The sequence below is a fragment of the Chenopodium album genome, chromosome 12 (assembly GCF_948465745.1).
Source record: "Chenopodium album chromosome 12, dcCheAlbu1.1, whole genome shotgun sequence".
Taxonomy (NCBI): Eukaryota; Viridiplantae; Streptophyta; class Magnoliopsida; order Caryophyllales; family Amaranthaceae; genus Chenopodium; species Chenopodium album.
In genome coordinates, this window is record NC_137845.1 from 15,097,789 (window position 1) to 15,125,403 (window position 27,615).

At 33.5% G+C, this 27,615-nt stretch overlaps 2 protein-coding genes and 1 pseudogene across 3 annotated transcripts; 2 read left to right on the forward strand and 1 right to left on the reverse strand.

The window, feature by feature from the left end:
* The first annotated feature begins 1,641 nt into the window (after window positions 1–1,641).
* Window positions 1,642–6,543, forward strand: LOC145570398 (blue-light photoreceptor PHR2-like). Its single transcript, XM_081629466.1, has 4 exons — window positions 1,642–2,708; window positions 5,707–5,930; window positions 6,031–6,114; window positions 6,218–6,543. The coding sequence occupies exons 1-4, from the start codon at window positions 1,737–1,739 to the stop codon at window positions 6,297–6,299; spliced, it is 1,362 nt and encodes a 453-aa protein (XP_081485592.1). The 5' UTR covers window positions 1,642–1,736; the 3' UTR covers window positions 6,300–6,543.
* Window positions 6,544–7,798: 1,255 nt separating this feature from the next.
* Window positions 7,799–13,304, reverse strand: LOC145572113 (magnesium/proton exchanger-like). Its single transcript, XM_081631137.1, has 9 exons — window positions 13,069–13,304; window positions 11,982–12,449; window positions 11,148–11,323; window positions 10,640–10,758; window positions 10,394–10,545; window positions 10,106–10,233; window positions 9,224–9,431; window positions 9,002–9,131; window positions 7,799–8,297 (listed from the first exon to the last, which is right to left on the reverse strand). Exons 2-9 carry the CDS (start codon window positions 12,367–12,369, stop codon window positions 8,000–8,002), a joined length of 1,599 nt encoding a protein of 532 aa, XP_081487263.1. The 5' UTR covers window positions 12,370–12,449; window positions 13,069–13,304; the 3' UTR covers window positions 7,799–7,999.
* Window positions 13,305–17,056: 3,752 nt separating this feature from the next.
* Window positions 17,057–22,432, forward strand: LOC145572114 (outer envelope pore protein 16-4, chloroplastic-like; annotated as a pseudogene). The gene is made up of 8 exons (XR_014096687.1): window positions 17,057–17,198; window positions 17,303–17,354; window positions 17,520–17,551; window positions 17,976–18,009; window positions 19,938–20,005; window positions 20,686–20,862; window positions 21,671–21,764; window positions 22,201–22,432. The product of XR_014096687.1 is annotated as an outer envelope pore protein 16-4, chloroplastic-like (transcript).
* The last annotated feature ends 5,183 nt before the right edge of the window (window positions 22,433–27,615 follow it).

Below are 27,615 nucleotides of genomic sequence, written 5' to 3' on the forward strand. Positions count from 1 at the left end.
ATGATCGTTAACGTCGATTCCTTTGGAAACGGGAATGGGCTGGAATCTTTGTTCTTACAATTTTTCCCCTCACTAACATAGTTGAAAAGACTGCAACACCCATATATTAACAAGTTTTGTTGACGTCTGATATCAACTTGTATTTTCTCATAGCATGGATATTATTCTTTGTAATAATTCTAGTCCCTCAACTATTCTCTCTTCTGATGCATTAGGAGTTCCCCTCGTCACCTCGTGATGGGTCTCTTAATGTATTTTTTTCTTACCTTCATTTAAAAAAAACCATATAAATTGAGTATTTCATAGATTAAGGTCCTATTAAATTGAAATATTTTTACTGAATCTATTTAATCATAACTCTTGATGACACACAAATTACTTCAAAATTGTTGTCGAGAATAAATTTGACACAAGCCTTAAAGAAACAATCGTTAGAAGCAATTTTGTTAAACAATTGTAGACTACTCTTTCTATCCCTAAATTTTTATCCGAGTACACTTTTGTGGGTCAAGTTTAAAAATCTTTAACCACACATTATCACTAATTTATAAAATAAAAGTCATTTATTTCAATGTTTACTTTTATAATATTACACTAGTTTAATCACGTGCGTTGCACGGATTAAATAGACATTACTTGCTTAAAATAATTGTCAATATTCTTTATTCGAAAAGTGTAATCATAATCTCATTAATTAATTTTGAAAGAAATATTGTATTTGTTTAGTTTTAATAGAAATAAATTGATGATGTCAAAAATAGTTTTGGCAGGTTAATTTTTCATAAAAATTTGACAAGTGTCTCTTAATGATGTCACGATTTTATTTTAGTAAGAGCACACAAGATTAGCCCACAGGTCTTAAGACTCTAAATAACATCTATCATTTTCTAATTTTGTGGTCTTAAGATACGACCTCTTTTTTTTTTTTTTTTTTTTTTTTTTTTTTAATTTTTTAAATGCATTTATGAAGCTTGGTCTTAACAAAATCTGAAGCGGAGTATTGAAAATTCAAGATTCAACTTAACAATTAATTAACTATTTTTATTTTTGAAAAACATTAATAATTTGATTTATATAAAAATAAATGAGTCTGAGAGATAAAGAGATAAATCTAATCGAGTTTTAAGGAGTCTTAACATAATTATAAATTAAAAAAATAACCTAATAACTGATGTGACAATGGATTAAAGTATTAAGATAAGACTGCGCTAATCTTTCTCTAATAGTTAATAGATTTTATATAATTTTTGCTTAAACGAAATTAGAGATATTTAAGTTATACGATAAGACGAATATGAGAGTCTTTGGATTATAAAAAGTTAATTGGAACAAACAACTTAGTAGTAACAAATGGAGTACATGAGAATATTTAAAAGTCGTCAAAAGAGAAATTTTAGAATTTAACCACTTAATACAAGAAGAATTCCTAAATGAGAAGCTTGATTATTTTTTTTATTTATTTATTTTGCTTAAAAAAAACATAAAAGATGGTAGTAGGTGTTAGTCAAATACTTTCCGCTAAATAAACACCAATTAGGCAATTATTATAATTTTTAATCAACATTATTAGAATTAATATTAATGGTTTATATATATATATATATATATATATAAAATAAAAAATTATTCCTCAACATCACAATTCACCAAACATCAATCTACCAACCCATTTCGAATACTACTATAGCTCCCACTAATTGACACCAACTTATCTTCAAACCTTCAAAAATTCATCAATGGAGTTTGAACCAACCACCACCCAATCCTCTGAATCCCCAGAAAATGAAAACAATCCGCCATTGTTAACCCCCTTCAAACCTCCAACAGCTTCCCTCTCTCTTTCTCTCTCCTCTGCTCTTACTCTTCCTACCCACTTCTTCATCCCTTCCAAAATCACCCAACTTTTCTCCCCCAAAAACGTCAAAATCCCACCTCAAATCACCTCTGCTCTCTCCACTCTTTCTCTCTCTTCCTCCACTCTCTCTCCTCCAAAACCCTTCTCCAAAAAGTCCTCATTCTCTGCTACCCCTCTTCAAAACCCTCTTTCTGTCAACCCTCGTCTTCCTTCAGACCCCTCTAATGGCGCCGCTGTTCGGAGAGCCACCATTGTTTGGTTCAGAAATGACCTTAGAGTTCATGACAATGAGTGTCTTACAACTGCAAACAATGAGTCAATGTCTGTTCTTCCTGTTTACTGTTTTGATCCTAGGGATTACGGGAAATCGTCTTCTGGGTTCGACAAAACCGGGCCGTTTCGGGCCTCTTTCTTGGTTGAATCGGTTTCTGATCTTAGGAAGAATCTTAGGGCAAGAGGGTCTGATTTGGTTGTGAGAATTGGGAAGCCTGAGACTGTTCTTGTTGAGATGGCCAAAGCAATTGGAGCTGATGCGGTGTATGTGCACCGGGAAGTGTCAAAAGAGGAGGCGAAATCGGAGGCGAAGATTGAGACAGCAATGAAGGATGAAGGGGTTGAAGTGAAGTATTTTTGGGGTAGTACATTGTATCATTTGGAGGATTTGCCCTTTGAATTGCAGGGTATGCCTACTAATTATGGTGGGTTTAGGGAGAAAGTGCAAGGGTTGAAGGTTAGGGATACTATTGCTGCTTTGGATCAGTTGAAAGGTTTGCCTTCTAGAGGGGATGTGGAGCCTGGAGAGATTCCTTCTCTTGTTGATTTGGGTCTTAACCCAAATGCTACATTGTCTCAGGTTTTACTTGCTTCTAACATTTCGAGTTCTTGTTTGGTTTCGTCGAATTTGTTTGATAAAATGCTTTGATTATTTGGTTATGTTATATTATCTTATATGTGTTGGAATTTATGGTTTGATGTGTAAAATTCCATGGTCTATTGCTGTGAATTCTTTCTTTTCAATTTTTGAACTGATTAACTGGGTTGACTGAGAGGAAGTGTTTGAGCTTTTGCAATGGAATGTTATGTGAAGATATTTGGATTTGTATGAGGAATTAAGTAAATGTTTGCAACGTTCTGCATAATGTTGGACTTATTAGTTTATGGTAAGATAGATTTGTGGCTGTAGATTATTTAAAGATGCTAACTTGTGCTCCTTAAATTGATTATGTGATGCTTTAATATCTTATTTGGTGGAGAGTGGACTAGAGCATGTAGGCTATTATACATGGAAGGCATTTGAGGAACCATAGATTGACGAAGTAGCCTCACTCTCGTTCATTTTCACTTACTGTAACCTTTTATCTGACAGTCACTTGTGTCAAACTTGACAAATAGCCTCCCTTAGGTTGTATGCGTTCATGGAACTCCCTATCAAGCCTTTGGTGGTATACTCTTCAGAGGCATTGGGGATGTTGATGTTGTATTGTCTTGTGTTATTACAATATGTGTTCTCCTGGAAATATTTTCTGTTGGGAAGTGCAAACATTGAAGTTTACCATTTCTCTAGTCTTGTCTTGGTCTATGAAACTTTCAAGTGTGTGTCTTAGGTGTTCGTTAGGATATTGTTCCCTTCGCATAAAGCTAATGAAAATAATGTTCATTAAATCATTACAGTATTATAGGTCCTCTTGGCATGAAAATTCCACTAAAAAACTGGGAAATAAGCAATTGTAATGATAGATAATCCATATGTTTGTTCCAGCACTTAGGAGAGTATAGTGAACAATTCTAGTAAATAGAAACAATTTCCCTTTGATGGAATAAGGGGATGGCCTCAACTTGCAAGGACTTGAGGCAATTTAAGAAAGTTCTACTTCATTTCTTACATTTTTGAATTTTAGTCATTCCCAACCATTTTTTTGAGCTATAAGGTGATGAGCAACTTCACCATACATTTCCAATATTGTGAAACAGGTGGCTGAATCACATTGGACTTGGACCTTATTAATCAATCAATGGCTATGTTGGACTTTGTACATGCTGCAAAGTTGCAAACCCATGGAGCCTGTTTGACTCGACTATAGTTTTCGAAATGGAATGAATCCATTAAGTAAAGGGAATGGAATGTATATCAACCCATTATGAAATAAGTTGTTTGTTTCAGCTATAGTTTTAAAAATGGAATGGTATCCACAAGTAGTGTTACCTAATCGCCCCTACCCCTTGTGGACCGTGAACAGAAACATGTGGTGTATACTATAAAGTCGATATTTTTTTTGCCAAATTTAAGTAATAAGGTAGCAGGTTGCAAATCTGTACTGAATCTTGTACTAGTCAATTGGGTAACACTGTCCACCTCATCCTTATTTTTCAATACATCAGAACCACCATATTACTATATACTACCCAAGCTGCCAATTTTCTTCTATTACCCCTCTTCCTCCTCTTTTGAGTTTTTGCTGCTTAATGCATTTTTTTTGCCAAAATGAAGGTTGGTCTTAGCCATAATAAGCAAATTGAGGCTCATTATGGCTTGATCTGGCTATGGTGATGTTGATTGTTGAACAGTGCTGATTTTCTTCTTCTTCCTCTTCAATTCTCTTGTAGTTTTGTGTACTATATTCATTTCTTCTACCTTCGTAATCAAGACACATGTTCAGTTGCTGTTGTAGAGAGCCAAGTGAGCTTTCTGTTTCCACCAAATAACATAATTTGTTATACTGTTACAGTACCTCTGGGTGGTGCAGGTTTCAAATTTGGGGTACTGTTTATTAGAGGCAACCAATTTACTCCACTACTTTTATCAAACTAGTTGAAACGGAATCCTCCTGATTCTCATACCATTTCCAACTTTTAACCCCTAGCAAACATGCTGTTGATAGGTATAGCCATTAGCCGTTAATGCTTTGCATAAAATTATCTTTAAGGTCACGGAGTCTGAATTGTTTAGGCAACTGTTTCGGTCAGTTAAATATAATTCTGGACTTTATGGAGTTAGGCAACTTGGGTACTATGCATTCAGGAAGGATCATATTAGTAAAATTGGAGTGGCAGAGATGCGTTTGTTGAGATGGATTTTAGGAGGAACACCTTAAAGGATAAATTTAGAAATGAAGATATTCGGAGGAAAGTTGGAGTTGCGGTCATTGAGAATAAGATAAGGGAGAACCGATTGCGTGGTTTGGGCATGTCAAGTGGAGATCAAAAGACACGCCAGTATAGTAGAGGTTTGGGATAAAGAAAAACTTAGAATAAGCTGGGGAAGACCAAAGATGACTTGGATGGAAGGAATTAAGGACATGAAGAAGTTGAGTTTGCAGGAGCATATAACATTAGACAGGAGGAGACTAGGAGAGGATCACGGTTCATGAGTACAAATGGTGGTTGTTGTTGTTGTTGTTGCTGCTGCTGCATGAAACGGGTCTCTGATTTTATTTGCATCAGTAGAAGACAAGGGTCATTAATGCTAGGTTGATGTTGTGGGCTTGTAGCTTTTGGCTTGTATATATATAAGAAGGCAGTAGTCTAGTAGTAATTAGGCATGAATTGGGTTATTGGAAATAGAGAGTGGCAACCTCAAGTTGCTAATAGGAGAGTTGTAGGCTAAACCTATTACCTTTGTAAGCTTTCAACCATTATCAATCAAATTATCAGGTCTTCATCTTCATTAAATCCTTAGTACTCATACATATTTACAATCAGAAAATCAGTCTATAACATAATCACTGTTAGAGGACTTGTATTGATCGATTATAGACCCCTGGACTTGATCATTAAGTATGCTGGAGTGTGATTTGCATATTCTTGATTATTAAGATTTTGGCAATTCTCTTATTTGTGTCAATTTTTCATAGGATGGAAAACCATCTGCTAATGGTTCCCTGGTGGGAGGAGAGACTGAAGCAATGCAAAGACTCCAAAAATTTGCAGCTGAATGCAAGGCACAGCCACCAAAGTCCAAGGATGGCACTAACAGCATATATGGTGCCAATTTCTCATGCAAAATTTCTCCATGGTTAGCCATGGGATGCCTTTCTCCTCGACATATGTTTGATGAGCTGAAGAAAACTGCTTCCAGGTATTGGGTTGTTTTGTTGTGTTTATGTGGTTTTGTTTCCCTTGCTGTCAAATTTTTCTAACTTTTAACTTTCTTGATACTCTCTTGTATAAATTATCAGAACAATTTCTGCTTCAAACCGAAAAGATGGTGATGATGGAATGAACTGGTTGATGTTTGAACTTCTGTGGAGGGATTTTTTTAGGTTGGTTACGTCTTGACAGAATGAATTTAATTTGACAGTACAGCTCTTATAGCTTAACTTCTTGCAATTCTCATATTGGTGTGTATGTGATCTTATTTCCCAGATTTATCACAGCGAAATACAGTTCAGCAACGAAACATGCCAATGCTACTCCAGCTACTGCTTGCACAGGTGCACTTGCTTAAGCAAATTTTATATGGTGATATACGTGTGAGAGATTAGGGTAGCTGACAACAGCAATGGGCTCCTGTATAACAAAAAGTTGCAAATGTTGGAGCTTTTATTTTTGGGGTCAGCTTATTTCTGCCCGTTTTTTTTTTTTCTTCTGAGGATCTGCATATTTTGTCAAAAACATATCCCATGTAAACAATGTCCATCTTTTGAACTCTTGACTGGGCTACTAATAATCAAAACTTCAGCTTTAGACTATGGTATATCTCACTAAATATCTGGCTAATTAATACTTGTAGTTTTTTCTGTTGGCAATTAATGTATTTTGTTTAGAAGTTGGGAGTTATTTTGTTATAGTCGTTGGGGTAAGGTCATGCAAGCGAACTGAAGCTACATTTTGTACAGGAGAAATTATTTTTTTCACATTTCTTTTAAATATTAAAAATAAGAATAATTCGTGTACAATTACAAGTAATTTAATTAGCAATATAAATGTGAACTAACGTGTAATTGTATAGTGATGTGAAATTTTATATACACCCTGGTGCAAGGTCCAATTTAGCTCGTTTAATATTTTTTAAAAAAAAAATATGAAATGAGCAAAACCCACCTTTGGGTGCACCTACTTTTATGTGCACTCATGTGTATGTTAAACGTTTTGATAGTTATGACCTCATGTCAATATCAGTGATAATTGATGATAAAACTCACTGCAAATGTGTTTGTATTTCATATACTACAATCAACCCTATTCTATGGACATTGACAAAAGACTTATCTTACAAGATAACGCATAAATTCATTTTGTGACATAAATACCATCTTTTAAACAATCTTGAAGTGCACTTGTATCATTGTTCGAAATTGTCGCTGGTAAACTTTGTAATAAACTCCCGATGTGCACAAATAGTGGTCTTTGCCTATAGGTGTGAAAGAAAGATAATGAAAACGAGCGAGATGCTTTAGAAACAACCTAAAAGCGCTAAATTGGTCATAGCTGTGTTGTAGAGGAGATCATTCTCTACCAGAACAATACCATAGATAAAGGAAATGGCAATGTGTCTGGAAACTCGGGATTGTTAATGGATTTGGCTCCCTAGCCCGGGGACCTTGACCGTGCTGAACCTGCATTTCAATTTTCGATTAGCATATCAGCATTAGAGCTTTAGCATAGTTTCTTTCTGGTTGGATTGGGTAGGTTAACAACAGAAAAAAGAAACAAATTTTTGTTCTGTAAAGGTAACTATGTGGTGGACCAAAGCAGAGTTTGGCCCTCGCTAAGCTGCTATGGTAGGAGGAGGGGCGGATCATGCATACCTTTTAAGGAAGCCTTTCCATTATCGAAAGTCACCTGGTTAGGTTTGGACACACATATTAAGGAATTTAATAAGGTATCGTGAGAATGCGAGGGAATGAGAGTTAGTGGAGTCCACCTCAAATGAGTTGAGTGGAAACACCCTGAGAAATAAATACATGAATGTTATTTGTAAACAGAGAGTTATGAGTAAGAAACTCACAAAAACACAAAAGTGATCCAATTGATAAAATGGATGTCATCAAGTAATGTTTGAAGCTTTATACATCTATGAAAAAAAATCATTTTTCTTTGATGTTTCTATATGCGCCGTACATATCACACTATGATAAAATGTTAATGAATTTTAAATGAAATAATTTTACATAAATCTAGAGCAAAATATATAGACTTGCAAAATTACAAAAGGCCGGAGACTTTGAGGGAGGACAGAGTAACAAAAATAAGCCAAAGCAACATGAAGTACCCACTTGTGATCCATGCCCAGATCCTAGGTCCACCAAGCTCGGCACCAAACACAAGACGCCTCAGTACCAGAACTGATATACAACCTACTGAAGTGCAGAAAAACACAAGCAATGAAAAACTAAGACCCTCCGCACTTTCAATCCTCAATGGTTCATGGTATGCAAAATAATTGTATGTTGTGTCGATTAGCCATGGGATGCCAATGCCCACATATATGTTCACGGAATTGCTGCAAGAGAAAAAGGAAATTCAGAAAAATGTTACCATGGGAGCAAAAAATCCTAATGAACATGCAACATGTTACTAGGAAAATTTGAAAGGTTTAACACACTGAAAAAATATAGATTAATGAGTTTTCATTCCTCTCTGATTCTCTCAGTTTGTGTCAATTTGGTAAAATCAAACCAAACCCGATAACCAAAATACAGGATCCAAACCTGAACATACTCTGAAGTACATAAACAATTCAATTCGACCCTAAACAAAATGAGTATAATATGGTTCAACTATCATTGATCTGGTCGGAGTGATCAATTTTCACTTCCGCTAAAGAAACAAACAGAAAAACTCATTTTGTTATTTTCCAGCTCCAGGGTGAAAAGAAAATCACTCTGTACAAGGGTCCACAGTCTGCTCTCCCTTTTTAGTTTTTACCAAGATCACCACCCAACACCCTCCACACGAATAAACATCTGGCCAAGTAATGAATTCTGATGTGTTAATAACTGCAACACTTCTTATATTTCTGCACCTTTGCTTCTTCTATATGACCTTAAAGTAGTGAAATCCAAGACAACCGAACATTACTATGCTATAATGCATTTGTACTTGCTTGCCAGTCCTAGAAGACTAGGAAGATCTGTCTTTAAGAATCTATACATGAATCAAGCAGATTAAAAAAAAAAAAAGGGGGAAAAAAAAAGAAAGAAAAACCTGCAGGTGATATTTGCAATAGCAGAATCAGCTGTTGTCTGACGCTCAGCAGCGATCTTGCTGGCCACTAAGTCTGGCCAAGAGGTACCCGCAGCCAACGCGGTAAAAGCAATAACATAAGGATTTAGTCCTGTCAAACAGAATATTAGTCAAGAAAAATAGTGACTTACATTTGATCATGGCAATGGATACCAATCAATAAATCATTAAGCACAAGCTAACCTGTCACGCAGCTTATCATATCTGTGATCTTTGTCACTATGAAAGCTATACTACTGATGAAGAGTAGAGAACAGGTGAAGGCTATCCATCCATGAGCAATACGATAAGGAGGCACAAAGGCAAACATGAACCTCCACGGTAGGAGAAGCAAAAACCAGATAAATCTGACCGACCTTAGAAAGATACCCTCCAGCTTTTTATGTTCAAACTAGCTCACCAAAACTTAAAAGTCAGTATATTCACAGAACAATGACAAGAAGGCAGCCTATTCCTACAAATGCAACAGTAAGATACATACCAATATATATTCCCCTACACAGACTAAATCCCGTCCTAAAAGTTCATTTTCCTACCTTATCAGTTATCAAAAATTCTTCTAGATACAAAGAAAGTTACAATTCATATTGCTTTATAAGAACAAGTATTTTGGTAACGAATTTTATATTTCCAACACTCTCAATCTTAGGACTGTGAACTATTCAAGGAGGAAAATAGATAAAATCATTTTTCATGTCTAATAAGCTAGTTCCAATAAAATTCATTCAGAGGGTAGTTTATTAAAAGATTCAGTGATACACAAGCAGATAAGTTAAAAAGTTAAGAGGGGGTGAAAGAATTGCCTTTTTGAATTTGTTCTAGTCAATTGAAATAGACAGTACATTTTGTTTAACCGTAAAGCACTAGATGTTAAATGGAGCCTTCATCCAGAATTTTTTTTCCCAACAATAATAATAATAATAATAATAATAATAATAATAAATAAATAAATAAATAAATAAATAAATAAATAAAAGAAAAAAGAAACTGCACTTTTGACACATTGCTAAATAAATAAAACCCTCGATTGTCATATAAAACAAAAAAATTCTAAAATAAAAGTACCATGAGTGCATCCACGAACTGTTGCTTCCAAAGTGACAGGATAGTGGCATTGCCTACTTTTATGTTTCTCACAACTTGTTCAATGTTTGATTCAGCCACTTCATCTGAAGACAGGGCCTGATATGTACCTGAAAGTAATACTTCAGAAAAGATCATCTAAATAAAAAGATACATCAATATTTTCTGAGGCATTACCGAGCCTTATACAAAAATCTACAATAAAATTCAATTTGGCTTTTGAGAGGCACAAGATGAACTAAGGAAACTGTTGATGTGTGTCAACATTACCTGTCTCATTGTCACCATGAATGGAAAAGATGTCGACAATGTTTCTGTCTTCATAATCAGCAACAGAATCAACAGAGTCTTCTCCAAGGTTTTCATGTTTACACGGTGAAGCCTCTTCTGGAACCCACTCCTCAGGCCTCTCAGATCTCGAGCTGAATAGTGGATGATAGAGAAACGTCTTTATACCAAGTATGTCAGATAATACAAGCCAACTAGAGAGACAATTTTTTTAAAACATAAACTTACAAAGGAAGAGATAAGTAAGGCCATCGCATGTCCTGAGCATATGCATTTAACAGCAGTAAGCCATATTGCAACACTGTTAAAGATGACTCCAATAGAGTAACTACATTGGGAGTCCAAACCTGTAGAAAGAACATTTCTACAACATATTATCGTTTTATATCAACTACAAGTGCTTACATTAAGCTGAGGAAATCATATATTCATCACAAAGTGATTTAAGTATAGCAGAAGCTTTTTATTTTGCCTAGTGTTTTGCACAACCAGAGGTACATACCAAATAATGCATGCAAATGTTGATACAATCACCTCAACAATCGCAAAGAAGATATGAGTTCTAATATTAAGTTCAGAAGACAAAGATCAAAACATCCAGAAAGATGAATAAGGATTTCCATCAATTTACAACAAGAAAAGTCCTCCATGAAATTTTATTTTTGAAGAATTATATACAAGAAAACTAAAAGTATGCCCAGCTAAAGAGAGACTATAATGTATAGAAATTCATTACCTTCAAAATAATGTATAGCCATATGTAAGCCCAAAAGGACCAAAATAGCTCAACCAACCAGACTCCTATATCTGATATCTTTTTCAGTTCTCCAGCTTTCGGAACAACTACACAAAGAGCATGGATTGGGAATAGGTCGAATGCAGCAGAACCTACTAGAGTTCCAGGACCCAAGCCTACATAATTACAGGTCAAGCTGAAGTCAATACCAAACATACATAGAAGCAAGGAGAGAAACAAAGCACAACATTTGAATGTTTTACTTATGCCATTAATTGTATACATCGAAATCATCTTCTTCCAGTTCAAGGTGCTTCCATATTAGAGCTAAAACAAATTTCTTCATAATCTATGTTTGGAAGAACTGGTGAGACCTAGTTGCAGAGATATCACTTGTCTCTAACTCAGTTGAGCAGTATACCAACTATTTTGATTAATAATCTTTTTAAAATTATAGTAGGGCAGAAGAAAAGGCTAATGTCTAGCAAAAGAGCTCCATATTGGAACATTATAAAGCCATGAAACCAAAGCAAGTATAGCATACACTGATAAATAACAATAATACTATAATAGACTAGCAATATACCACTTGAAGCAACAAGAAAACTGAATATCAAAACTAAGTCAGCACTAGAGATTAATTAAGCACATTGCAGTTTGATGTACAACTGAAACCAAATATATGTGAAAGCTGCAATTTAAACCAAATCATATAACTTATGAAGGTTTTTAGCTTTCTTTTTCTTTATCGGTGTTATCCATATATTAATGTAAAGTCTTACACGCATGACATTTGACACCAAAAATACTTTAAAGCATAAGAAAAAGATAAACCTCCAGCATTAAGGCTTCCAAGGTTCCTTATAGCATCAATGGTAGCTAAAGATATCTGAGGGAAGCTAGTTCCAAAAGCCAGAAGAGCAATATCTGCAATTGCATAATTCCACACCTTCTCATATCTAACAGTTTCAACCTTAGTCAAAGGATCAATTACCACCACTTTACGAGTCTGCTTAACTACATTCTCCATGGAGCGAAAAAATCTATCTGTAATGGCTGACAATCCGATGAAACAATAAGCAAGACCCATAAAGTACAAGGCCGTACGCAATTGATTTCCTAGATAGGTTTCACTTCTGAAAACCAAATAGTCTCCGCATTTCTGATGGGCCAAAGCCGCGTCTACAAAAACTGTAAGATTATTGGAGTGCAGGGCTGCCATCTTTGATATATTTGAGCAGCTATATCTAATAGCAAGACATCAGCAGCAACCCCAACAAACCATCAAAACCCCTTAAGCTCCTACAACGTCGAAGGGGACATGAATCAATATCCAACGCACAAACACACAATGTGACAGCAGACAATCGACGAAATCTAACAACCCGTTTGGTAGCTTGGATCAAACAATGGCAATAGAAAAGAAATTGTATATACATTTGGAAAGAAAATTAATGTTCATTCCAATGATCATTCAAGATGACCCCCTAAATAGTCTGTTTTTCTTCATAAATGTCCGTTCCCAATAAATACAACCTTCCAAGAGTTCATGGAAAAAACAAATGCTTAGGGGACAAGATTATATTCCTATCAAGAACATAAGTACTTTTCATACTAAATTACACATAAAATTCATTCCAATCATCGCAATTTATTACCAACTACCAAACAGGCCGTAAGAACTTCAGATACATAAAAAGCCAACTGATTTGATATCTAAGCAATACGACATTATTCAAAAACTCATTAAAATCATAACTTTGTCTTTTAAATACACTAGCTAAGTCATAATCATTTCTCACTCTTCCCAAAAACAAACATGAAAAAAAATACAAAAAAATGATCTTTACTCACTATCTAACCCAACAAACAAATACCCATTTTGGGATTTTGGCAATTCTCAAAATGAGCACAATTTTACCTCTTACAACTGCAGCAACAAGGGAAGAGCGGATGGCGGTTAGCGGATTGTGGGGGCCAGTGGAGGATGGCGGATTTACGGCTGCGCCAAGAGGGTATGCAGCAGGTTCAGAGATCAAAGAGAGAGAAAAAATGGTAGTGTGGTTGACTGGCTGTGATTTGTGAAGGAGCAAATCAATGAGAGTAGGATTTGGAATGTGGCATAAAGTCGTTTTGTTAATTATTGTGTGATACTGATACTTGCTGTATTTGATTAGGAAGTATGAATTATGATTTATGAGAATACCGCAAATATCAACAATCCTTATCTCTTAAAATTCGCTTCAACTTTTCATTATCTCTAATATACATTTCTAAACCATTAAAAATAACTCCATTGATGTAAATTAGGGCCAAGCCCAAAATGAGAACAAACTAGTAAAATTAAGAAAAACTCCTTTTGATTATTTGATACTCATTCCGTTTCTAAATAATTAATAGGTTTGACTTTTTGCACTATTCATATACTTATTCTGTTTCTTTATAGTTGCAACATACACTTTATCACGGTATTTAGGAAAAGTGAACCTCACATAATATAATACACTTAAAATATGGTTAAAAGGTTGTTAGGAACATAATCAAGTGGGTCATGTGCTTTAAATGAAGATAAAGTACAATTTTTACTATAAAAACCTTCCGTTTATAGTGGTGTTGCAACTATTATAACATTTCTATTTTAAGGAAATGTTGCAACTATAAAGAAACGGAGGAAGTACGAAGTATTAACTTTGACCATTGTTTTTTACTAACATATTAAAACTAAATTTTATCATGAAATATGTTGTTGTATTAACCAATTATTATTATAAAGTTTTATAATATCAATCATCTAGCCAAAGCAGCTAATGCAAACAACTGCCTGCTAATAGGTAGTCAAATAATTAATAGCTAAAATTAATCATCAAACAGGGCCTAAAGAAGAAGAACAAGCAAAGCAGAAAATATGATCAAATAAAAAGTTTCTGAAATTTCAACTCTTGCAAATGTCAACATGTTGCAAGTAAAGAGAATGGAGAAAGTATATTAATAAAATCTAGTTGTTTGGTCCAAGCGATTGCACGGGATAGTTATAAATAATTATAGTACACATTTAAATTGGAAGTAAATTGAGAAAACACAAGTTTATTAACGTGATAAATATTACGTGTTTATCAAATGGCAAAGTTGTAAACAAATGTATTTTTTTTCCTATTCATAAGCAAAATCACTACTGAATGAGCAACTTATAAATGCTACCAGATCGAACAAGCTAATAACTAGAACACTTTTGGTCTATATTTGTAAGCAAGAATCGTAGCATTACCTTACCTTCACCATCATACAGACTCCAAGTCCTTATGGCAATATGGCATAGCACGAGGAGATTTTTTAACAATATGATGCTGAGAATAAAAATCAGGAGCGTAATCGGGCTCTTCGTGGTCCAAGATAAGAAAACCGTCAATAAGAATATAACATCCAATATGATGATCGATCAAAATAAAATCATATCGAACTCTTATTTGTATGACTTTGGTATGATGTCCTTCAAACATGAATTTTTGTAGAACTTTATACCACCATACAATCATGTTATACAGGATAAAAATACAACCCAAACTTAGAAGTGTTTCACCTCCCTTGAAATTAGTATAGTGATTATACATCACGCCTGCTACGGTCATTGCCAAAGCTCCGAGTGAACTTGAAATAGGCAATGGACTTGGATCTACCATATGAAAAGAATGTCTTTGAGATTCAATCATAAAGCACTTGCTTCATTCAGACATTTGTGTGTAAATCCCCTTTCACACCCCCCACCCCTTTACCCCTTAAACTCTTAGAGTGGTAAAGATGGGTTTTTTAAGGTCTTATTTTCTTTCCATTTGACAAGACAAAGAAATATGAAAGCGATGATTCTTGTATTGCCTTGTGATATTACTATCAATCTCACTCCTTGATAAACAAAATATGTTTTATCAAATTTGATAAATCGGAGCTTTCTTGTGTAAATTTGGCAAATTAAAACAAAAATAAATTAATTTATTTTTGCTTTAAATGATTTTTGTAACTGAATTTTAATACCCCTTGACTCTTTATTTATTTTGATGCAAGGAAAGTAAAGCTTTAAGATTCATGCCTTGTGTTAGGCTAAGACTCTCTGAGCTTAGTTACAATGTCTATTTTCAAGATAATGTTCTTTAACCATAATTATTACTACACAAGTAAAGATATTAATGGTAAAATTATGTGTCGGTTGAAGTGATGCAAATATCAAAGAATGGAGGGAGTAAAATTTTACGTAATATGTTATCATGCGTTTAGGCTAGTTCACTTCACCTTATTTTTGCTAAACTGAAATTATTTTTACTGAACTAATATTATTTTTCCTGAATTTAAATTATTTTACTGAATCGAAATTAATTTACTAAACTGAAATTAATTTTATTGAACTGAAATTATTGCTAAATTGAAATTATTTTTACGGATTTTATGTTATATTTCTTCTTTAAAAGTTACTGAACTGAAATTATTTTTACTAAACTAAACTTATTTTTACAAAACTAAAATTATTTTTAAGGGCCTTAGGCACAATTCACTATACCTTATTATTATTATTTTCTTTGAAGAAAAACACTACACCTTATTTTGTTGAACTGAAATGAAAATAATTTTGTTGAAATTTAAATTGTTTTTATTGAAATTGAAATTATTTTTGCTGAAATTGAAAATACTTTTATTGAATAGAAATTATTTTTAATTAATAGAAATTTCTTTTGTTGATTTGAAATTATTATTATTATTTTTTTACTGATTTTCTTATATATATATATATATATATATATATATATATATATATATATATATATATATATATATATATATATATATATATTTTAATCTATACTAATATTTAAATAACGGGAACTTTTGCAAACAATATACGCTGCCACGTGTCCCATTCTTATTGGTACACTTTTATTTTTATTTTTTTTTCCTTTAATTTTTTATTCCTTCATTTATTGTATTGTATGTCATTTCACTAAAGAGTCACTTTTATTTTGTAATTATCTTCTGCAACTAATGAAGTTAGTTTCTTTTAAAAATAATTGTTCACTCGTGTCTCTTGGTTGGTTCTATCAACTTCTTTTATAGAGTAGGAGATAGTTAATTCTTATTAAGTATTTTCATGTATCTTTTTTACGTGAAAAAATGTAAAATTGAAAATATGAAACAATATCATTATTTTTACTACTAATCTTTCATTATTTTACTACTATATACCATTTTTGTATTCATAAACATTTTAGTTCAATTCCAATTGAAAAGCATTCTCAATGTACAATTGAATCCGTATTAATAAACATTTTAGCAAAAAATTTAACCCGTGCATAGCACAGGCTAAGGCCCCGTTCTCATCAGATTATTTTCAGTTCAGTTCAGTTCAGTTCAGTTTAGCTCCTAATTTCCTTCTCTCATAAAATATTCATTTCAGTTCAGCTCTAATAAGTTCAGTTAGCTCTAATAATTTTAGTTCAATTCAGTTCAGCTCATTTCAGTCAATGAGAACAGGCCCTAAATACTACTCCTTCCGTCCCCAAAACTTCGACCTTTTTGGATTGATTTTGCGGTTATTAAGAAAATTAAATAAAAAGAAATAAAAACATATTGGAAAGATAAATTTACTTGTGGTTTGTAAAAAAGTAGAGAGATAAAATATTAAAAATACACGAAAAAACAAAATTTTATATGGGGAAGCTAATTTTGCACAAATATTGTTGTAAATTGGTGGGTATTTTAATGCAAATGAGTCGATTATTTTGGAACTAAAATTAGGCCAAAAGGGTCGAACTTTTGGGGACGAAGGGAGTAGTTTTTTTAAAAACCACAATACGACATCCATTTAGGCAAAACTTTTACTAGCCAAAAAAAAAAAAAAAAAAAAAAACTTTTTACTTGCATTAGTTCCTTTACAAAAATGAAAAATCGAGAATATTTAAATGCCATTCTGTGATAAATTGCATAACGAAATGAGTTATGGACACCAACATTGAGAAAGATACACCTTGCTCTTCTATTGCCGTTGAATCTATTGTTCGTATTGGAACAGTAAGCAATTCAATTTATTTTTCTCTTTAACCATAATTTTGAATTTTTTTTTTTAATTTTTTTATTTATCACTTTTCAATTTCTTCTTTATTCAATTTTTGCAGGCAGGAGCACTCTGGGGTTTGTGTTCTGGATCATACGATGCTAACAAATTAGGTAATTTATCCAATAATTTGACAAATTGATCATGGGTTGTTTTAATTTGTGATAAAAAGGTATACCCTTTTATTAATTTGTTGAATTAATTTGTTTATTTGTAGTAGGATGGTTTATTTCTCTGATTTGTGTTTTAATTGTTGTGTTTGAAATTTGATAATTTAGGTCTTGTTGGCTTTTCTCGTGCTTCGTTTGTGGTAAGAAATTTGATTTTGTTCGAAGTTCGGAAAGAATGAAGAAATGGGTATTACTCCCTCGGTCCCCAAATAATAGTCCGGGCAAATTTTAGTCCCAAAATGTTCACCCAATTTGCTTTTTTCAACAACCATTAATATTAATTTTTTATTAAAATTCCCTCCAATTTGCAACAATATTTGTACAAATTTAACTTTCCCATGTAAATTTTGTTTTCCTACGTACTTTTATTACTTTCTCTCTCTACTTTTTTGCATACCAATGTCAATTTACTTTTTCAATGGACTTTTACTATTCTTACTTGTGTTTATTAATTTCCGTGAAAAATGCCCATGAGGGACTATCAAAAAGGGACGGAGGGAGTATTTTATTTTTGGTCTGTTTATTTTATGATTATATCTTAACATATTGGGTTTATTAATGCAGGCAAAATCGATTGGCGTAACTAGCTTTCAATGTGGTATTAATTCTATCTAAACCAAGTCTGTTTACTATTTTCCATTTACAAATTGCATTTTGATGCTAAATGTTTAAAATTGTTGTTCTTGTTTGTGTGTTGGTCTTTGTAATTTGGTTGAGTTTAGAGATTGAGATAAAGAATGGCTGGAGCTGGAATAGATGGTGGATGTAGTGAGATAGGATCCTTTCACTTCTTAAGAATTCCACGATGTTATTGCTAGAATTAAGGATGTTGCATAGAAGGATACACATACATGTATTTGATGTGTAGGGTTATAAAGCTTGTAATTGTTTCATGAGTCAAAAAGAGCTCTTTGAGAAGTGAATCCCTTGGGCTGTTAGTTTCTTTTTGGTTGATTATTAGTTCACATTTTATGTTAGTTTATATAAAGGTTGTTTGATTATTACTGCCATTTTAGCGCAAATCTACAGCTTTAGGTCTTGGGTACCTACGTCGGGAATGTGTAATTGGGTATGTGTGTTTTTGTCAGACCCAACTATTGTATGAAAGCTTTCCTTATAAGTGGTGCATAATTAGATGTCAACTGTCCGTAACCATGTTGGAGTATTGAGTAATTTGACACAACTATTTCAGGTGAAATAAAAAGTCCAAGTAATCTAGATGTAAACATGATTGTTTATAACTTGAGATGCATTCTTGTCTCATAAGAATATAAGATATGGGTAAAAAAAACTGAAGAACAATTTTTTTTGCCTGTTTACAAAAGATATATGATTAATTGGCAATTATGCGATGCTATCGTGGGTCTGTATGCTTAGTATAGAGATAATTCTCATAGGTTTCATGGGGTAGAGGTCTATTTTCACCCCCTTCTTTACTATCGCGATAATTGAGATATTGTTCTTGTTAGATTTGTCTTGAGGTACACCTGCAAAATACCTTTTTTGATTTTACTTGTTATAAGTGAAGATAATAGTGGTAAGAGTTGTGTGTTGGGATGTGGTGAAAATTTCACTGTTGCAATAATAATAAAGGAACAGATATCCTCATCATTGAGAGTTCAGACATTCGGTTGGAGTGTTTGTTGTGGAGTGGTGATACCTCTGATGATGTTGTGGACTCGTGGGGGACAATGAGAATCTATGTTCACCACTGTCTTTGCTAATTGGTTTTGACTGGCTTGGTTTACTAACTAAATTTTTTTTCATGAAAAGCATGTGAGCTGGACCTTTGTGACTCACACTACACTGAGCTATAAGTTCTGAGGGGGCCAACATTTTGAGATGAAGTATAAGTTTCTATTTTAGTGTTCTACAAATCTGGGAAGTCTGTGTTTTTGTAACTAATGTTATTTGATCCATTTGTTAGATAATATAATCCTCCTTATGATGAATAAGTTTTCTAAGATCTCTAAAATGTCTTCAGACCCATTCCTTTACAATGTTTGTATGTGTAATGGGGTTTTTTGTGATTAATGTAATTTGATTGACTTGTTGAGCTGTGCTATCCTCCTGATAACGAATCAGTGGACGTCTCACTCATTCCTTTTTCCAATTAGGCAAAAAGCTGCAATTGAATATTTAAATCGTGGGAAACTAATTGTTGAGATCTATTTGTTAAAAAGATTAGCAGATATTAAAAAAAAAAAAAAGAGCTCAGGGCCGCGAAATAGGGGGAGATTTCTTATACACCCATCACAGCCATTGTGCTGCAACTACAAACTTAATGTAGTAATTGCATAGTTATTAAGAACTTTCCTTTGGTGACTTCTTAGGCAACAATGTCTTGCTTCTTGAAAGTTATGCTAAGTCCAGGAATATAATGACAACTTGGCTATGCTGCTGCTTTTTGTGTCATTTATTTGAAGACTTGGCCTTGTTTTATTTTTTTTTGTGTCATATGATCCTTTTCAAAGCTTGCTTGTAATTTTAATTAGTTTTATACTACTCTATTTCCCGTTGGACTAGGAATGTTTGCTGGAGTTTTTTCCTTGACTCGCTGTGGAATCCAAAGTTATCGAGGGCGTGAAGACGTGGTAAGTAGTTTATGTATCATCAAATCCCATTAATTTTTCTTTGTAAGTGTTAGCTCAAATTCTATCTTCTTATTTTTGGTTTCCGAATTCCATTGGAATATTGGATTATTAAATTTCAATTCATTCATTCATCAGAATGGAGTAAAAAAGGTAATTGACTTTAAGAATAATGTCTGTTATTTCATGATTGGTTAACCTTTTAAAATGTTTTCTTATAGAATCTGCAGCAATAAATCTTTTCAACAAAGAATACTTGTATGTTGTATCGATCATGTTTTAGATGGAAGAAGGGAAAATCATGAAAAGTTATGGTTGATATTTTCATATTACATAAAGAATCATAACCTTATAAAAGTTATAATGTAAGAGAAAAAAGGGGAAAAAAAAAAAAAAACACAAAACTTAAGTGATTTTAAACTTGAGAATGCTGAACACTTGGATAGTATAAATCTTTGGGAGGTTGGAATTCCTGTTCCAGCCTTGCAACTTACAACTATATAAATCTTCCCCATAAATATAAACTGTGTAGTGATTTGCTGTGGAAATATGTGTCTCTTTCAATTCTTCTGCCTTGGAACAAAATTTGATGTATGAAAAGATCGGATTCTATTAGAAAAAAATATTTAAGCCTGGTGGTATGCATGTCATCCCATATGAATTGACTGGGTCTTCACCTGCAGCTAAATGCTGCTGCTGCAGGTGCTATAGTTGGGGCTGCTATTGCTGTCGGGACTCGTAGCAAGAAGGAGGTTGCTGGGGTGGCTGCTCTTCTTTCCATTTTAGGTGCAGCACTGCAGCAGCTGATTATTCCAGGACATTGTGATTTTTGACATTATTTTTCCAAGGAACTTAGATGGGTAAGGTTGAATTTAAAGTGTATTTTCCTTTCTACCCTGTATTTTCTACTTACCTAATTGATTTTTATCTTGTTGAACATTTATTATTCAAGCTAGTGATTATCATTTTTTTTTTTAATTCAAGATCTTTGCATTGACCAGTTATTCTGTTAACCTTAAAATTCATCAAGGTCACTGCATTTTCTTTAGTCAAATTAAATTATATAAGAGTTAAGAGCAATGGCGGATCCTGGTTTCCAATTAACCCGGTGAATTATGAAAAGAAAATAAGTAACAGCAAAAAAAGCTATTGTCTGTAGTTTAAATACTAGTTCAAAGGTGGCTCATTAGTAAAAAGGTAAACTTCCAGCATTTACGATGAGATTGACATTGACTCGTGCAAGTCATGTTCCCTTCATTCTTCCATCTATCACCCTCTATTGATCTGCTCAATCATTAAAGGTAAATAATAGTATCAAATATGTTTAGATTATTAATGTGGATAGACTGATAACATACATGATGTAGGTGTAGATTTATTTGTTACATGGAAATTTGCAATTATAGATAATACTTGGTAGTTGGTACGACAATAGTTATATTAAACTAATTTCTAGTTTAGGGTAGTAAGTAGCTTTCAAACTTAACAAACATGTCAAATTCTACTTTCATCGTATACATTTTTTTGGCTGATCTCGTAACCTGCAGCTTGACTGCCTCTACATACACTTTGCTGCTTCACGTTTGCACTATTTGCTTTTGCATGTCCCAAAACACATATCCAATAATATTTAGGAACATCATGAATTCCTTACCCGATAATTTGCAGGACTTTCTCAAACTTGATGCTTTGTTGAAGGTCGTGAAGGAAGACATGTAAAATGAGAAATAGCCCAGCCTGTGCGGCCAATTGTAATTCACAGGTTGTTGTTCCTCTTACAAGAAACTAAGTGAATAGTGTCCTTATTAGCAAGCATTAGCACATATCATTAGTACTGTAGTTAGTATAAGATTAGCAAGTTAGCAATGTGTAAGAGCTGTGCTAGATTAGCATTTTGCCAAAACAAAACTTTCTAAGAATTTTAAAACTTGAACTATCAGAGATTAAATATGCTGTTGATTACAATGTCTATTAGTCGATTAAGGTCATTGAAATTGCTGGAAGAGCAACACTTTAGAAACTAGCATTCTGCATTTTACCAATTACTCAAATTAGCAATTAGTGAAGCACTTGGATAGATGAGCAGCAATTTCATGTTCATCGGTGCTTCAGATGATTTTCGAGCTGTTTCTGACATTTAAACTAGAATTACGATGAATGATAAACCTTAGTTATTGATACAAGTGTAACTTTTGCAGGGAAACTGGAATTTATAGGTCATTTACTAGAAGTCAAGACCCAAGATTAACGTCGAAGGAAGAAATTCAAACTCAGCAGCTGATGGATTAGCTAAATTTGCTAGGAATTATCCTTGATCCAATAGCAGAAGTATCTTCCTAACCACTCCTAGTGTGTATTGACATAGGTTCTTGATTTTGACTCTAATTTTTATTGGAAATAACTAGTTTTAATCTCGTGCAATATTCTTCACTGTTTGATTTAATGACGTTTTGTTAAGAATGGTATCTTTGCAAACTTAGTTTTTTTTTTGTTTTTTTTTTTGAACGGTTGCAAACTTTAGTTGGAATAGCTCTACTTATAAGAAGTGGAAAAGCCCACTAATCATCAAGTCAACAAGAAAAGGACTAGTAATCAATGCTACTAAGAGTAATGACTACGAAGTATTAACTAATCATGTTTCTAAATCTATATACATCAACCCTTTATTTTTTTAATTTATTTGGTTAAAAGAAAAAAATATAAGAACCCCTTTAATACACTTATACACTTTACATGTCCCCAAACAAAAAAAAAAAAAAAAAAAAAAAAAAAAAAAAAAAAAAAAACCACTACACTTACTTTGAACTACAAGTGAATTTGGTTTCAAGAAACCGAGATCATTCAAACAAGAAGTTTTTAAGTTTTTGTTATTGGTTATGTTGATGTGTAAGAGCTAGTTTAGTTCATTTAAGTGTTTTGGTGTAGTTTGTAATAGTTTGATTTTGCCGTTTACTTTGAATTTTAACAGAGAGAATATGTATCCCATAGTTAGCAAGAGAAATCTATTTTTATTAATTTTTTAGTTATATTTTTATTTCCATGTTTATGAATGCATAAATTCAACTATTATTAATTACTTAATAAGTGAATTATAAAAAAAAAATTAAAATTTTGATATTTTGAAAGTATATAATGAGTCAAATCTAACAAGGTCTTACATGATAATTTTTTATTTTCTTTATTTTACTTTATTTTTTTTTTTGAAGAAATTCCCAAAAGGGAATCAATTAATTAAAGGCTGCAAACCAGAGTTCAAAGCATTATCTAATTACATTTTTAATTAAATATAAATCAAGACGATTAAATCATGGTGTGTGAAGATGTAAAAGTTAAAATGTTGTAATTGTTAAAAAAAATGATGCAATTAGAAGTAAACAGAGAAAATATTATTTGTAGCAAAGTACATGCACATTTTAAAAGCTAGTATCCTACATGACTACATGATTGAGGTAGTAAACAATGGGTGATTAAAGATCAGTCAAGCCTTAGTACAAAATTTTTGCCCGAACCCGCAAAATAGTGTTAGGAACTCATGATTATGATTATCAAGCCAAAGTGAACTTTAGGGCTGGACTTGGATTATTGATATTTAGGGTTGCCCAAACCCATATTTTTTTCAAGCTGGATCAAGTCATTATTGATAACCTCTAATACAGATTTTTGGTAGGATCCACCAAAAAAAAAGATTTTTTTTGGTGAGCAAACCCTTTGAAAAGCACACTTTAAAACAAGACAAATGGGTATTGGACTATAGATGTTATTTTTGCCAATTGTAAGGCTTTTTTTTTTTTTTTTTTTTTTTTTTTTTTTTTTTTTTTTTTTTTTTTTTTTTTTTTGGGAGAGGGCCCTAGTAAATTGGCAGTAATTTCATGACATGATATATCCGACTATCACTATCACTATCACATATCCAATTTATTGTAGATATTATATCCATAATCCATTCCCAAATAATTGATATTATTTTAACTTTTACTGTTATTCACCTGTTTAATTTGATCGTATATTATAATTTAGCCTTGTTCACTTAACAAAATAATATTCTGTAAAAATATTTTCAATTCGATAAAAATAATTTCATTTCGATAAAAATAAGTTCATTTCAGTAAAAATAATTTTAGTTAGTAAAAATAAGTCCACTTTAGCAAAATCAGTAGTTTTAAAGAAGAAATGTAATAGAGAATCAGGAAAAATAATTTTAGTCTAGTAAAAAAAAACATACAGTCAAGTAAAATTAATTTCAATTTAGTAAAAATAATTTAAGTTTAGCAAAAAAAACTTAAGTTCAATAAAAATAATTTCAGCTCAGCAAAAATAAAGTGAATTTCAATTTACCTTTTAAATATAAAATCCGTTAAGATAATTTCAGTTCACTAAAATTAATTTCCATTCAGTACAAATTAGTAATTTAAAGAAGACATACTCCATAAATGACACAGTCAAACTTTGCACACATGTCAATTCACTAATTTGACTTTATGTTTACATAGATTAATAATGAAAATTATTAAAACAAAAGTTTATTATGAAACTTTATATTAATTTATACTTATTTAACAACATATTATATGATAAAATATGGTTTTATTATGTTAGTGAAAAACTATAATCAATGCTAATATATGAAAGGTGAAAAAAAGTCTAACGTGTCAATTATTCTGGTATGGAAGGAGTATAATAAAAAATCAGTAAAAGTAATTTTAGTTTACTAAAATTAATTTTAGTTAGTTTAAATAATTTAAGTTCCACAAAAAAAAAAAAAAAAAAAAAAAATGAATTCAGTATGTAAAAATAATTTCAGTTCAACAAGCATAAGGTGAAGTGAACATGGCCTTACAAGAGATTTTATTAAAGAGGTTCTTAATAGACATTCTTTATAGGATAGGATCAATATGAGGCCAAAATCATAGACCAATAAGTTTATAAAACAATAATTATTATAATATAAATAAATGGGAGTTGTATTTATACACACAAGTTTTTATAAGTGGCTGGCCAAACCGTGTGGTCGGGTGGCCGGGGTTACTCGAGTTATTTAGTTAGGAGTTACTTGAGGGATTTGGTCAGGAGTTACTTGAGGGTTTACTCGGTCTAGAGTAACTCAAATAACCCCTGACCGAATAACTCGAATAACCCTGCCATACGGTGTAACAAGCCACACAAAATAGTCCCCATTAATATATGCTCACTTTTTTCTATCTATATCCTTTCTCCTTTTTCATTAATTGTTTATTTGTTCACTCAATATCCACCTACCTAGCCTTGACTTGCAATCTGATTTGTTATTTTAACATGTTACAACTTACAAGTCGATCAATTTATGACCAGACTTGTGCCCTGTTCTTTTGAGCTTCTGGGCAGAGCAGATTAAATTTCAGCAGAGCAGAGCAGAGCAGATTTCAGGATAGCAAAGTAGAGCAGAGCAGAGCAGATTTCGACATTATTATTAATACCATTATTATTATTATTATTATTTAATTATTATTATTATTATTATTATTATTACTATTATTATCATCATCATCATCATCATCATCATCATCATCATCATCATCATTATTATTATTATTATTAAGTGCATATACCATTGATTTAGGTGAGTGAAAACATTAACATATGTGTATCATATTTAACATATGTTAATAGTACAAAGATAAAAGACAACGGTTTAACATTTTCAAATTATTACAACTGTTTGGGGTAAAAATACCCCCTATATGTGGACCAATGCCACCGCGACACCTGTCAGCAAGCTCAGCGCTCAATGAGCCAATTAGAGCATGACATGTGTCACTCAATGATAGAAGGGTGAAAATGGGCTCTAAGCCCACAACCCTAGAAACCGTAAAATGATGGGAAGCCAATCTACTTAGGTTAAATAACCTAAGAGGCACATATCCCAATGCTTTATAAATACTGATCTTTACATTAGTTTCAAGGGATCCAATTCTCTCTCCAAGGGCAATGCCCCCCACAATTACTCTCCCTTCTCTCTATTTTCTCCCTCTAAAATACATTATTCCGATCACTGACTTGATCGTTGGAGGCGGACCTCCGCCCCCCCGGGGTCCGTTGTTTTGCAGGTGTCCGGGCCGTCCGAGTGTTGCATTGCGGATCTGTCTCCCGAGGGACGTACACGCCCTCCATTCGGGTACGTACAAAAAACCCCAAAACATTTGGCGCCGTCTGTGGGGAGACACATCTGTAATGGCACAACGGTTGTGGATCACCGACTCAAGAGAGGAGCCTCCTTTGGGAGGCAGCAGGCGTCATGAGGCCGGATGTCAAGTACAACAGGTCTCATGAGGCTGAATGTCGAGAGTCATGCATATTTGAAGGTTAAAGGGCAACGCCGTTTAATCTAAATTTATTAGGGGAGAGACGGCTAAATTGGCCAACTCCACTATTTTAATCCGACTCATTTAATGAGCCGGCCGCATGCTCAGGCCACCCAGCCGGATCATACAGCCGGCATTTATGCTCAGTCAGGTGGTGACATGCTATCGATGATTGATAGTTTGATACTATCAACATCACACAAATTGTATTACTACACATGTAATATTATCCAAGAGTAAACTCTTGTTATAAGTGGGGTACATGCATGCGGCAAGTATACTCATGCATTTCCATACTCCCAAGTTTTTAACAGCTAGCAAGTTTGATTCATTAAGCTTCATAAGCTACACTAGAGTCATCATGCATTAAAATAGCATAGGCGGCAAGTTTTAATACATACTTTCATGAGCAGCTTGTATATTCACCACATTGAAAGTAAGCTCCACGGTTGTATATCATTCAAAGCCACCTATGAGTGTCATGCGGCACATTCATTCAACATTGCTCAATACACCCAATGCTACATGCTATCGATTCATACGGCAAGTCGGCAACCGGGTTGAGCATCAAGGTATCAAGTGTATGGATGACATATAGCTTCTAGGACCAGCCGTTGAGCTACCTAGACAGCCTAGCTGATTTCTTGTGTTAGCATACACTAGCGGCTCTATAGTCGACTCAAGCGGTATTTAATACCATATCACATTGAAGAAAGCTCACATGTACAAGTGGAGATAGGCGGTTATATGAGCATTTATGTGTAAGATCAAAAGCCACTCTTTCATGTAAGTGGATCATCACCACCCCAACCGGAAATCATTTAAGAGATTCCTCGGGGGAACAATGGTCAGACGTAATCCACGCCTAGCCATACACAAGCGGCCAAGTTTTTTCTTGTGTTAGCATACACAGACGGACTTTGTGCCAGCTGACCATCATCTTTTACATTAATGCACTCAGGCGGCATGGGGCAGCATTGCTTGTCAATATAGCCGGCTGAAGGGGTTTCTTTGTTCTTCAATTAAGTCAGGCTGCAAGACTACTTTGCTCCCAAGTTAAGGTTGGCCGCAGGGCTGTTTTGTTTATCAATCAAGCCGGCTGTGGTGGTTGCTGTATGCATCACTTAAGCACGGCCATTTCATGCCTCAATTGAGTGGTTGCTGTTTAGGGTAAAAATACCCCAAGTACGTGGCTCAATCTCATAGTGACACGTGGCCCAATAAGAAGGCGACACGTGGCCCTATGAGAGGGTGACACGTGCCCTCCTGACAGGG

What these genes read in the sequence shown, in the direction of transcription:
- LOC145570398 (XM_081629466.1), top strand. Translation starts at nt 1,737, where the DNA reads ATGGAGTTTGAACCAACCACCACCCAATCCTCTGAATCCCCAGAAAAT. An exon ending in CTGAAGAAAACTGCTTCCAG is followed by an intron (nt 5,931 to 6,030) that starts GTATTGGGTTGT and finishes ATAAATTATCAG; the next exon opens with AACAATTTCTGCTTCAAACC. An exon ending in CTGTGGAGGGATTTTTTTAG is followed by an intron (nt 6,115 to 6,217) that starts GTTGGTTACGTC and finishes CTTATTTCCCAG; the next exon opens with ATTTATCACAGCGAAATACA.
- LOC145572113 (XM_081631137.1), bottom strand. Translation starts at nt 12,369, where the DNA reads ATGGCAGCCCTGCACTCCAATAATCTTACAGTTTTTGTAGACGCGGCT. An exon ending in TATGATAAGCTGCGTGACAG is followed by an intron (nt 9,132 to 9,223) that starts GTTAGCTTGTGC and finishes TCTGTTTGACAG; the next exon opens with GACTAAATCCTTATGTTATT. An exon ending in ATTGCAAATATCACCTGCAG is followed by an intron (nt 8,298 to 9,001) that starts GTTTTTCTTTCT and finishes TTTCTCTTGCAG; the next exon opens with CAATTCCGTGAACATATATG.